Genomic DNA, 13,300 nt, shown 5'->3' on the forward strand with positions numbered 1-13,300 from the left:
CATTCTTCTCTGCAGATCCTCTCATGCTCTGTCAGGTTGGATGGGGCAGCGTCGCTACCCAGATATTTTCAGGTCTCTCGAGGTGTTTGATCGGGTTCAGGTCTGGGCTCTGACTGGGCCACTCAAGGACATTCAGAGACTTTTCCCCGAAGCCACTTCTACGTTGTCTTGGCTGTGTGCTTAGAGTCGTTGTCCTGTTGGAAGGTGAACCTTTGCCCCAGTCTGAGGTCCTGAGCGCTCTGGAGCAGGATTTCATCAAGGATCTTTCTGTACTTTGCTCCGTTCGTCTTTCTCTCGATCCTGACTGAGTCCCAGCTGCTGAAAAACATCCCCACAGCATGATGCTTCCACCACCATGTTTCATCGTAGGGATGGTGCCAGGTTTCCTCCAGACAATACTTGGCATTTAGGCCAAAGAGCTCAATCTTTGTTTCATCTGACAAAAGAATCTTGTTTCTCATGGTCTTGAGAGTCCTTTAGGTGCCTTTTGGCAAACTCCAAGCGGTCTGTCATGTGCTTTTTACTGAGGAGTGTCTTTCATCTGGCCAGTCTACCATAAAGGCCTGATTTGGTGGAGTGCTGCAGAGATGGTTGTCCTTCTGGAAGGTTCTCCCATCTCCACAGAGGAACTCTGGAGCTCTGTCAGAGTGACCATTGGGTTCTTGGTCACCTCCCTGACCAAGGTCCTTCTCACCCGATTGCTCAGTTTGGCTCGGTGGCCAGCTCTAGGAAGAGTCTTGGTGGTTCCAAAGGTCTTCCATTTAAGAATGATGGAGGCCACTGTGTTCTTGGGTCCTTCAATGCTGCAGAAATGTTTTGGTACCCTTCCCCAGATCTGTGCCTCAACATTATCCTGTCTCGGAGCTCTACGGAGAATACCTTCAACCTCATGGCTTGGTTTTTGCTCTGACACAGTCAATTGTGGGACCTTATATAGACAGGTGTGTGCCTTTCCAAATCATGTCCAATCAATTGAATTTACCACATGTGGACTCCAATCATCCCAGGGATGGTCAATGAAAAAAGGATGCACCTTAGCTCAGTTTCGAGTCTCATAGCAAAGGGTCTGAATACTTATGTAAAGGGATTTCTTTTTTTAAATTAGCAAAAATGTCTAAAACCAGTTTTCAGGTTGTCGTTATGGTAGATTTGAAAAATATATATATATATTTTATGTAAAAGGGAATGGGGAATTAATTCTTTCCGAATGCACTTTTCAAACTTAACCAGATACAACAGCTCATGAGAGGTGAGGGAGAAATGTACAGTACCACAGAGTCTTATGAACACAGCAAACCTAGCCACATACAACAGCTTTGTGAAAAAATACATATACTTACCACAGACTACCATAAAGAGACTGCCTAAGAGAGAGATCTCAATCATTTAACATGACTTCACCTTGGCTACCTCAATGGGTGAAGGCCTTTTGCTATATGAAGGATTTGATAGTGAAATAATACTATTGTAAATGGTGAAGTTCTCAGTGGAGTTTTGTGTTATAACTTTCCCACCACAGTGATGCAATTTCCTGAATGACTTATTTGTGACCAGCCTGTCTTGCCAGATGGTGCTCTTTACCGGAAATGCTGCTTGTGTGTGTGTGTGTTGCGTTACCACCCCGCCTGACGTGTCTCTGGCCTCCTCCCTCAGCTCGAGAGGCAGCCATGTGGGAGCTGGAAGAGCGCCACCTGCAGGAGAAGCACCAGCTGCTCAAGCAGCAGCTCAAAGACCAGTACTTCATGCAGAGACACCAGCTGCTCAAGAGACACGAGAAGGTAGGGGCTCTGGGACCTACTGAACAGCTCTGGTGAAGTACAATCCAGTATTGGTATTATCTACATCAGGTAATCTGGACTGAGGCTAGACTGTGAGGTGCATTACATTTTGACATTAATGGGTGATTTGAAAGTGTGCTGAAAGGTTAGAGCTCTCGTTTCAATGCATTTTATTGTGGATCCAGATAAAGTATTGAATGGACACTCTTACTGACATTTGTGGCTGCTTCGCGTTATGTATTGTTGTCTCTAACTTCTTGCTGTTGTCTGTGCCCAATAATGTTTGAACCATGTTTTGTGCTGCTATCATATTGTGCTGTTGTCATGTGGTTTTGCTGCCATGCTATGTTGTTATCTTATGTCTCTCTTTATGTAGTGTTGTGGCGTGTCGTGATGTGTGTTTTGTCCAATTGATTTATTTTTTTATCCTCGCAGGAGGCCTTTTGTCTTTTGGTAGGCCGCCATTGCATATAAGAATTTGTTCTTGACTGACTTCCCTAGTTAAATAAAGGTTAATAATTGAAATGTGTTGTGTAGGAAATGGAGCAGATGCAGCGCTACAACCAGCGTCTGATTGAGGAGATGAAGAACAGACAGGCCCAGGAGAGAGGTCGTCTGCCGAAGATCCAGCGGGGTGATGCCAAGACACGCATGGCCATGTTCAAGAAGAGCCTCCGCATCACCTCTGCACCTGGCACCCCGGAGCAGGAAAGGGAGAAGATCAAGCAGGTATTTTATAGTGTGTACGGTACACACACAGTTATATATTTTTTTCAACAGAATAATGTGAGGTGTGTGCTTTTCTTCCAGTTTGCAGCCCAGGAGGAGAAGAGGCAGAAGAACGAGAGACTCCATCAACATCAGAAACATGAGAACCAGATGAGAGACCTGCAGCTGCAGTGTGACTCCAACATCAGAGAGCTGCAGCAGCTTCAGGTACACACACACACTTACCCCTAGCCCAGAATGTTCTTCGCATTATTACATACAGTGAAACGGGAAACTCAACATAATTTCGACCAGGTATCACGACTTTCCTGAATTGGATCCTTTGTTCATACCTTCCAAGGCGATTGAACTTATCCCAGAGGCTAATCCAAGACGCCGCCGGTGAAGAGGTTTTCGGAGGGGACTTTTAGTCCAACTCAGGAGGCGTACACACCTTCCACCGCTATATTACTCGCTAATGTTCTGTCCCTGGACAATAAAGTTGTCGAGCTCAGGGTGAGGGTCTCCTTCCAGAGAGACGTACTCTGTTTCATGGAATAATGGCTCTCTCCGGATGGATTGTCCCCATCCATACAGCCAGCTGGGTTTTCAATACATTTAGGATAGGAATAAAGAACTCTCCGGGAAGAAAAAAGGTGGAGGTGTATGTTTCATGATTAACTACTCATGGTGTGATTGAGGTAACGTGCAGGAACTCAAGTCCATTTGTTCACTCGACCTAGAATACCTCACAATCAGATGCAGACGGCATTACCTCCCTAGATAATTTTCTTCGATTATCGTCACAGCTATGTGTATTCCCCCTCAAGCCGATACCACGACAGCTCTCAAGGAACTACACTGGACCTTGTTCAAACTAGAAACTGCATATTTGAGGAAAACGCTACCGAAGTTCTATCAACACATCGCCTGTAGTACTCGCTCTTCAAAAACTCTCAACCATTGTTTCTCCCCCTTCCAGGATGGCTACAAGGCCCTCCCCCGATCCCCCCTTCGGCAAATCCGATCACGACTCCATTTTGCTCCCCCCTCCCAGAAACTAAAACAGGATGTTCCTGTGCTGAGGTATATTCAATGCTGGTCTGACCAATCAGAATCCATGCTTCAAGACCGTTTTGATCACGCGGACTGGGACATGTTCCGGGTTGCCTCTGAGAATAACAGTGACGTATACACTGACACGGTGACTGAGTTCATCAGGAAGTGTACAGGCTATATTGTTCCCATTGTGATGATTAAACCCTATCCAAACCAAAAAACGTGGCAGCAATCGCACAAAACCTAAAGTGGGACCACCGCATTTCACCACAGCAAGGTGACTGGGAATATGATTGCATACAAACAGTCCTGTTATGCCCCCCATAAGGCAATCAAACAGGCAAAACGTCAGTACAGAAACAAAGTGGAATCGCAATTAAATGGCTCAGACACGATGTATGTGGCAGGGACTCCAGACAATCACAAATTATAAAGGAAAAACCAGCCACGACACTGACGTCTTTATCCCTGACAAGCCAAACACCTTTGCCCGCTTAGAGGATAAAACAGTGCTGCTCACACTGGCCGCCACAGAGGACTGTGAGCTCTCGTTCTCCGTGGCCGATGTGAGTACAGGCCCAGACAGCACCCCGAGCCGGGTCCTCCCGAGTGCGCAGACCGACCAGCTGGCTGGAGTGTTTACGAACATATTCAATCTCTCCCTATCCAAGTCTGCTGTCCTCACTTGATTCAAGATGTACACCATTGTTCCTGTACCCAAGAAAGCGAAGGTAACTGAACTAAATGACTATCGCCCCATAGCACTCACTTCTGTCATCGGTGCTTTGAGAGGCTAGTTATAAGGATCATATCACGTCCACCTTACTCGACACCCTAGACCCACTGCAATTTGCATACCGCCCCAATAGATCCATGGATGATGCCATCGCACTGCACACTGCCCTATCCTATCAGGACAAGAGGAATACTTATGTAAGGATTCTGTTCATTGACTATAGCTCAGCTTTCAACACCGTAATCACCTCAATTCTTATCATTATGCTTGGGGCCCTCGGTCTGAACCCCAATCCTGTGCAACTGGGTCCTGGACTTCCTGACTGGCCACCCCCAGGTGGTGAAGGTATGCAACAATGCCTGCACTATGCTGATCCTCAAAACAGGGGCAACACAATGGCGCATGCTCAGCGCCCTCCTGTACTCCCTGTTTACCCATGACTGCGTGGCCATGCATGCTTCCAAATCAAGTTTGCAGACAACTTTGTAGTCCACAATTATCTCCTTGGTCTTGATCACGTTGAGGGAGAGGTTGTAGTCCTGGCACCACACGGCCAGGTCTCTGACCTCCTCCCTATAGGCTGTCTCGTTGTTGTCATCGATCAGGCCTACCACTCTTGTGTCATCGGCAAACTTATTGAAGGTGTTGGAGTCATGCCTGGCTGTGCAGTCATGAATGAACAGGGAGTACAGGAGTGAACTGAGCATGCACCTCTGACGTGCCCCTGTTTTGAGGATCAGTGTGGCGGATGTGTTGTTACCTACTCTTACCACCTGGGGGCGGCCCATCAGGAAGTCCAGGATCCAGTTGCAGAGGGAGGTGTTTAGTCCCAGGGTCTTTAGCTTAGCGATGAGCTTTGAGGGCACTATGGTGTTGAATGCTGAGCTGTAGTCAATGAATAGCGTTCTCACATAGGTGTTCCTTTTGTCCAGGAGGGAAAGGGCAGTGTGGAATGCAATAGAGACTGCATCATCTGTGGATCTGTTAGGACTGTATGCAGATTGGAGTGGGTCTAGGGTTTCTGGGATAATGGTGTTTATGTGAGCCATGACCAGCCTTTCAAAGCACTTCATGGCTACAGATGTGAGTGCTACTGGCCAGAGTCATTTAGGCAGGTTACCTTAGTGTTCTTGGGCACAAGTACTATAGTGGTCTGCTTGAAACATGTTGAAAATGTCAGTGAAGACGCTTGCTAGTTGGTCAGCGCGTGCTTTGAGTACAAGTCCTGGTAATCCGTCTGGATTATTATATTGACTTGTTTAAAGGCTGTGGAGAGCTTGATCACACAGCCGCCCAGATCAGCTGATGCTCTCATGCATGTTTCAGTGTTACTTGCCTCGAAGCGAGCATAGAAGTAATTTAGCTCGTCTGGTAGGCTCGTGTCACTGGGCAGCTCTCGGCTGTGCTTCCCTTTGTAGTCTGTAATAGTTTGCAAGCCCTGCCACATCCGACGAGCATCGGCGCCGGTGTGGTTCGTCAGAGGGCATAGCAGAATTTCCCGCTCCTTGAAAGCGGCAGCTCTACCCTTTAGCTCAGTGCGGATGTTGCCTGTAATCCATGGCTTCTGGTTGGGGTATGTACGTACAGTCACTGTGGGGATGACGTCATCGATACACTTATTGATGAAGCCAGTGACTGATGTGGCGTACTCCTCAATGCCATCAGAAGAATCCCGGAACATATTCCAGTCTGTGCTAGCAAAACCATCGTGTAGCTTAGCATCTGCTTCATCTGACTATTTTGTTTTTATTGACCAAGTCACTGGTGCTTCCTACTTTAATTTTTGCTTGTATGCAGGAATCAGGAGGATAGAGTTATGGTCAGATTTGCCAAATGGAGGGCGAGGGAGAGCTTTGTACGCGTCTCTGTGTGTGGAGTAAAGGTGGTCTAGAGTTTATTTCCTCTATGGTTGCACATTTAACATGCTGGTGGAAATTTGGTAAAACGGATTTAAGTTTCCCTGCATTAAAATCCCCAGTCACTAGGAAAGGTACAAATCCCCTCAATTCTAGACCTCAACTGAATCTGGTAATGAATGGTGTGGCTGTTGAACAAGTTGAGGAGACTAAATTACTTGGTGTTACTTTAGATTGTAAACTGTCATGGTCAACATATAGATTCAATGGTTGTAAAGATGGGGAGAGGTCTGGCCATAATAAAGAGATGCTCTGCTTTTTTGACACCACACTCCACGAAGCAAGTCCTGCAGGCTCTAGTTTTATCTTATCTTGATTATTGTCCAGTCATATGGTCAAGTGCTGCAACGAAAAACCTAGTTAAGCTGCAGCTGGCCCAGAACAGAGCGGCACGTTTTGCTCTTCATTGTAATCAGAGGGCTGATATTAATACTATGCATGCCAGTCTGACTGACTGCATCACTTCTTGTTTTTATAAGAAATGTGTTGGAAATGCCAAATTGTTTGCATAGTCAACTTACACACAGCTGACACACACACTTACCCCAGCAGACATGCCACTAGGGGTATTTTCACGGTCCCCAGGTCCAGAACAAATTCAAGGAAACGTACAGTATTTATTTTGTATTTTTTTCACCTTTATTTAAGCAGGTAGGCTAGTTGAGAGCAAGTTCTAATTTACAACTGCGAGCTGTCCAAGGCAAAGCAAAGTAGTGCGACACAAACAACAACAACAGAGTTACACATGGAATAAACAAACATACAATACAAAAAGTCTATATACAATCTATATGCAATTATACAGAGCCATGAGTGCATGGAACTCTTTTCCATCTCACATTGTGAACAGCAAAACAAATGAAGCAACACCTCACTGCACAACGTTTCTCCCCCATGTGACCTACTTGTTGTGTGTATGTATTGACATGTACAGTATGTTTAACTGATAGATGCACACTACATGTTAATGTTTTTAAATGTATGTCAATTGTAAACTATTTTGTCTGTCTTTATCGTTATGTGTCGAACCCCAGTTTAGACTAGCTGTCGCCATTGGTGTCGGCTAATGGGGATCTTAATAAATATAGTCAAATCATAGAGAATAAATAACGGGGACTCTTTATGTAATGATAAATCAAATCAAATTGTATTACCGGTAGTCACATGCGCCAAATACAACAGTGAAATGCTTACTTACAAGCCCATAACCAACAATGCAGTTGAAAAAATGCAAATAGTATGGGTAGCCATTTGACTAGATGTTCAGGAGTCTTATGGCTTGTGGGTAGAAGCTCTTTAGAATCCTCTAGGACCTAGACTTGGCACTCCGGTACCGCTTGCCATGTGGTAGCAGAGAGAACAGTCTATGACTAGGGTGGCTGGAGTCTTTGACAATTTTTAGGTCCTTCCTATGACACCGCCTGGTATAGAGGTCCTGGATGGCAGGAAGCTTGGCCCCAGTGATGTACTGCGCCGTTCTCACTACCCTCTGTAGTGCCTTGCGGTCGGAGGACGAGCAATTGCCGTATAAGGCAGTGATGCAACCAGTCAGGATGCTCTCGATGGTGCAGCTGTAGAACCTTTTGAGGATCTGAGGACCCATGCCAAATCTTTTCAGTCTCCTGAGGGGGAATAGGTTTTGCCGTGCCCTCTTTACGACCGTCTTGGTGTGCTTGGACCACGTTAGTTTGTTGGTGATGTGGACACCAAGGAACTTCAAGCTCTCAACCTGCTCCACTGCAGCCCCGTCGATGAGAAAGGGGGCGTGCTCGGTCGTCTTTTTCCTGTAGTCCACAATCATCTCCTTTGTCTTGATCATGTTGAGGGAGATGTTGTCATCATGAGCATCCATCAAATTGCTGCATCAAACCAACCTTTGCCCATCCACTCTGTTGCCTCAGCTCTTGTATCATGGACTATTCAGTCAGAAGAGAAATTGGTGAAAATATATATTATGACACTAACACGTTTTAATCAGTTTTGGAATAAAGCTGTAAGGTAACAAAATGTGGAAAAAGTCAAGGGGTCTCAATACTTTCTGAATGCACTGTTAAAATAAAGGAGCTTGTGGTAACTCCAAAGTGTCATGCACTGGCGCACACACAAGCAATGTTTTAGCACCATGGACACCTTCCACGGTCAAACGCTAGGTAAAGCGGATAGCTGATCGCCAGTTTCAGCACCATGGCTGCTGAACAGCGCAGCTCACAGCTCAGAATGGGGCAAATCCTACATTCCACCAATGATGAAGGCCTGCGGATAGACATTCTGGCATGTTTTGCTGTTGTCCTTTCCTTAAAACACGGATTGTGATACAATTCCTTTTAAGGTAGCCTAGCGGTTAAGAGCATTGGGTCGGTAACTGAAAGGTCGCTGGTTCGAATCCCTGAGCTAGCAAGGTGGAAAAATCTGCTGTTCTGCCCTTCAGCAGGGCAGGGAACCCCCAACAATTACTACTCCCCAGGTGCCGATGACGTTGATTAAGGCAGATCCCCACACTTCTCTGATTCAGAAGGGTTAGGTTAAATGCAGAAGACCCATTTCGGTTGAATGCATTGTTTTTTAACTGACTAGGCATCCCCCATTATGTATGTAGGTAGCTCCGGTAGGTAACCCTGTTCCTGCTGCTGTGTGTTTCAGAATGAGAAGTGCCATCTCCTGATTGAACATGAGACTCAGAAGCTGAAGGAGCTCGATGAAGAGCACAGCCAGGAGCTGCAGGAGTGGAGGGAGAAACTGCGGCCCAGGAAGAAGGTGAAACAAAGACCTATCCATGTTTACAACCCTCTTATGTTATCATCCTTTAAAGTTTCATGCTGCGTTGCGATTCTCCTAAAATGCACTTGCATGGATGTAACAATGGTGGAAACTTCCTCTAGCCAATGATTACACCAATCCATTGCTTTTGACTCCATGACTGGGAGTTTGTAAGTGCACAGTGTGGAGAATCATGACATAGCCTCAGTGTACGTTGTTGTTTTGGATGTTTGAGTCTGTTGTCTTTCTTCTTCTGGCACATGTAGGCCTTGGAGGAGGAATTCACACGCAAGCTCCAGGAGCAGGAGGTCTTTTTCAAGATGAGCGGGGAGTCGGAATGCCTTAACCCCACGACCCAGAGCCGAGTGTCCAAGTTCTACCCCATCCCTAGTGTGCACAACTCTGGTTTATAGCCCTCCCCAGCACAGGAACATACTGGCTGGGCTCATAGACTGTGTCCCTCAGCCCTGTTGTTATCTGGAAACTAGCGTTGGTCTCTAGTGTGATGTCTTCACACAAGCATGCACATACACTAATGTTCAAAAGTTTGGGGTCACTTAGAAATGTCCTTGTTTTTGAAAGAAAATATTTTTTTTAAATATCCATTAAAATAACATCAAATTGATCAGAAATGCAGTGTAGACATGAATGTTTTAAATGACTGTTGTAGCTGGAAATGGCAGATTTTTTTTGTAATGGAATATCTACATAGTCATACATTGCCCATTATCAGCAACCATCACTCCTGTGTTTCAATGGCACATTGTATTAGCTAATCCAAGTATATCATTTTAAAAGACTAATTGATAATAATGTTAGCACAGCTAAAAACTGTTGTACTGATTAAAGAAGAAATAAAACTGGCCTTCTTTAGACTAGTTGAGTATTTTCAGCATCAGCATTTGTGGGTTCGATTACAGACTCAAAATTGCCAGAAACAAAGACCTTTCTCCTGAATCTCGTCAGTCTTTTCTTGTTCTGAGAAAATTAAGGCTATTGCATGTGCGCTGTTCTGTGAAGGGAGTGGTACACATTGTTGTACGAGATATTCAGTTTCTTGGCAATTTCTGACATGGAATAGCCTTCATTTCGCAAAACAAGAATAGGCTGCAGTTTCAGAAGGTCTTTGTTTCTGGCCATTTTGAGCCTGTAATCAAACCCACAAATGCTGATGCTGAAGATACTCAACTAGTCTAAAGAAGGCCAGTTTTATTGCTTCTTTAATCAGTACAAAAGTTTTCAGCTGTGCTAACATAATTGCAAAGGGGTTTTCTAATGATCAATTAGCCTTTCAAAATGATAAACTTGGATTAGCTAACACAATGTGCCATTGGAACACAGGAGTGATGGTTGCTGATAATGGACCTCTGTACGACTATGTAGATAGGTTTCCTGCTACAATAGTAATTTACAACATTAAACAATGTCTACACTGTATTTCTGATCAATTTGATGTTATTTTAAAGGACAGAAAATGTGCTTTTCTTGAATAAACATGGACATTTCTAAGTGACCCCAAACTTTTGAACAGCAGTGTACATATGCAAGAGCACACACTTCTGTCTACACACACACACACAGCAGTGTCAGCTGTCATATAGAGGGATGCAATCACAAAACTTTCCTTTTCAAGCCTTTATTTTCTCCTTCTTCCCCCTTACAATTTCACCCTTCTCAGCTCCAAGGAAAATGTTGTCAAACGTGACAATTGCACTTTTCTGAGCATGGTTATGTTTTACCACTTTTAAAATAGCTCAGGCAAATTTCAAACCAATTGCAAGTACCAAGTTTATAAAGAACCCAGTGCCTAAATGAATTGACATAATGATCGTGCTTTTCTCCAGACTTGCTCTCTTACCTGCAGCCCAGTGCTCCCCTGAGGCCTTTTGCACTAAAATGGCTGGAAATTTGTACAAACCATGAAATATCATCAAACCTTTATTTTTTAGTGATCCATATAAGCTAGTGGTTGAGTTCATTCTAAGGTCGTTGATTGATGGATATCTGTTGACAAATAAAAGTCATTTTTTTGGTCAATCGTGAAGTGCTCATTCACGTGATGTACTATGTATGGAGTTGTGATTTATTTTAGATACTGTGCTGTTGAATCAATCAAATCAAACTGTCCTGTATATTAGAACCAATGTTCCCACTTTCTCCCTATTGTAATCAGTAGATAGTCTTTGTTAGACTTCTGGGTTGTCGTCATGTCAGTCACCTTTCCTGTTAAAAATCGACACAGCTTATTGTCTTTTGGTTCTACTTTGAACACATTATTTTGGATGTGGCAGACATGCACATTATTACGCTGAAAGGAATGTAAGCCGCTGATCATTTTTCACTGTTTTATGTGAACTGAGAATATGCAGTAATGGACTGTTATGTATGTACAGTGAGCTCCAAAAGTATTGGGACAGTGACACATTTTAATTTTTTTGCTCTGTACTCCAGCACTTTGGATTTGAAATGATACTTTAACCTTCGAGTCATTGTACTCTGTATTTGAAATGCTACTTTAACCTTCGAGTCATTGTACTCTGTATTTGAAATGCTACTTTAACCTTCGAGTCATTGTACTCTGTATTTGAAATGATACAGAGCTAAAACAACAAAACGTGTGTCACTGTCCCAATACTTTTGGAGCTCACTGTGTCTTACAGTCAGTAAAAAAACGAGGGTCCACTTGGATTAGTTCTATTTTCAAATGACTTTTTGCCACCTCTACCCAAATCTATTTTATTTTCAAATGAACTGAATCATTCAAAGCTGTGGCGCCTTGCATTTTCTTCTGTATTTATACTTTTATTTTCCATTTGAAATATGTCCTTACTATTTTACTGGGTTGGGGTCAATTCTAATTTAATTTAGAATTCCAATAAATTGTTTGAATTCACTCATGAAGTGGAGAATTGAATTAAATTCTCATTTTTAAAAAAGTCTTCAAGCTATGGAATTGAACTGGAATTAGATTGTTTGGACTTTTTGAATTGGAATTGTAAAACCAGTTAATAAAGTGAATGCACATAGCATCAAACATTGATTGTATGATTTGATTTTAATCATTTCAACTTGTATTTCTATATTTCAGGTATAGCTAGGCTGTCTGAACAGTGATATGGTCAGCCTCAAAGTCTGAGGGAACTGAATTAAAATTGGAATTTGTTGAATTGTTGCGATAATATTGAGTTGAATGGAATTATCTCTGAAATTAAAGATTGATCCGGAACTTGAATTTAATTAAATGGGATTTACAGGGAGAGCGATTTGAATTGAATTTCTGGAATTGATCTCATCCCTGCTATTTTATGATTACCAGTTTTCTAAATATGTATACATGTTGTATCAATGTACATCTCAATATAGTCTTTGGACATCGTTTTTGGATGGACAATATGATATCTGTAAATGGAAGTCATTATACTGTCCTAATTAGTTGATTCAAATAAGAATGTATGTACTGTATGTATTTATAATATGGACAAAGTACTGCTGACCCCTTCAAGTGAGTCCCCTAGACATGATGGCAAGCGCTCTATAACAAACATATTCTAATAGCATGTCAGGGTTTGTGTGTGACGTCCTAATAAAACATAGATGGCATGCAAAGGGTGAATGCTGTTATTTTATTACAATGACATCACGTCTTGAATTCTGGATTTGTATTGGGATTGTGGGTAATATTACCCATAATGCACATTAGGTTCAGGCCATAGCGCTAGATGGGGGTTTCATCCTTGTATCTGGACCATTATAGCATCTGTGACAGCATGGGCAGTGCCATTGAGGCAATCTCCATTTTGAAGTAGTCAATTTTCTTCTTTACGATTGGCTGATCACTCCCGATGACCCGGATTAGACATGACTCGAACAAGGCCACCAAGAGGGTTCAGCCACCCAGTTGACTACATTAAAATGGTGGAAGCCCTCAATGGCGCTGCACATGCTAATACAGCATTTTGACCACTAGAGGACTCTGTAATTCTATATGGTTCAGGCATTATCATATTTCTATTTTCTTTGTTTTACAAGCAGTTACTTTTTCAAATACCTACAGGCACAAAACTATTGCAAGTAATTGGATATTGAAAATCAACAGGAGTTGATTTAATATATAGCACGTCATGAGCCTATTGTTGCATTTAGATATAATGTGGGACATCTTATCATCTTGAATAAACATATGCATTTTTGAGGTCAGGTAAACTGTATATAAGATGTTTGTTAATGGACATTTGTGCTGTAAATAAAACAATAATTATGTTAAACTGTGTTCTTGTTTGTTCTTACTAATAGTATTTATTGTTATTTGTAGAATTTACTTCAAGGTACAAAAAGCTGGTCAACAT

At 43.0% G+C, this 13,300-nt stretch overlaps 1 protein-coding gene across 5 annotated transcripts in view; it reads left to right on the forward strand.

Moving 5' to 3' along the window:
• Positions 1 to 13,219, forward strand: part of slka (STE20-like kinase a) — a 37,421-nt gene extending 24,202 nt beyond the window's left edge. For all 5 annotated transcript variants that reach the window (XM_029669364.2, XM_029669365.2, XM_029669366.2 and 2 more), the window contains 5 exons: positions 1,654 to 1,778; positions 2,316 to 2,507; positions 2,589 to 2,714; positions 8,838 to 8,951; positions 9,221 to 13,219. In XM_029669364.2, coding sequence (XP_029525224.1) covers positions 1,654 to 1,778; positions 2,316 to 2,507; positions 2,589 to 2,714; positions 8,838 to 8,951; positions 9,221 to 9,367 — 704 coding nt within the window. In that variant the 3' untranslated portion in view covers positions 9,368 to 13,219. The remainder of the gene's footprint in view (positions 1 to 1,653; positions 1,779 to 2,315; positions 2,508 to 2,588; positions 2,715 to 8,837; positions 8,952 to 9,220) is intronic.
• Positions 13,220 to 13,300: the final 81 nt, after the last annotated feature.

Source organism: Oncorhynchus nerka, linkage group LG10, assembly GCF_034236695.1.
Source record: "Oncorhynchus nerka isolate Pitt River linkage group LG10, Oner_Uvic_2.0, whole genome shotgun sequence".
NCBI classification, from domain to species: Eukaryota; Metazoa; Chordata; class Actinopteri; order Salmoniformes; family Salmonidae; genus Oncorhynchus; species Oncorhynchus nerka.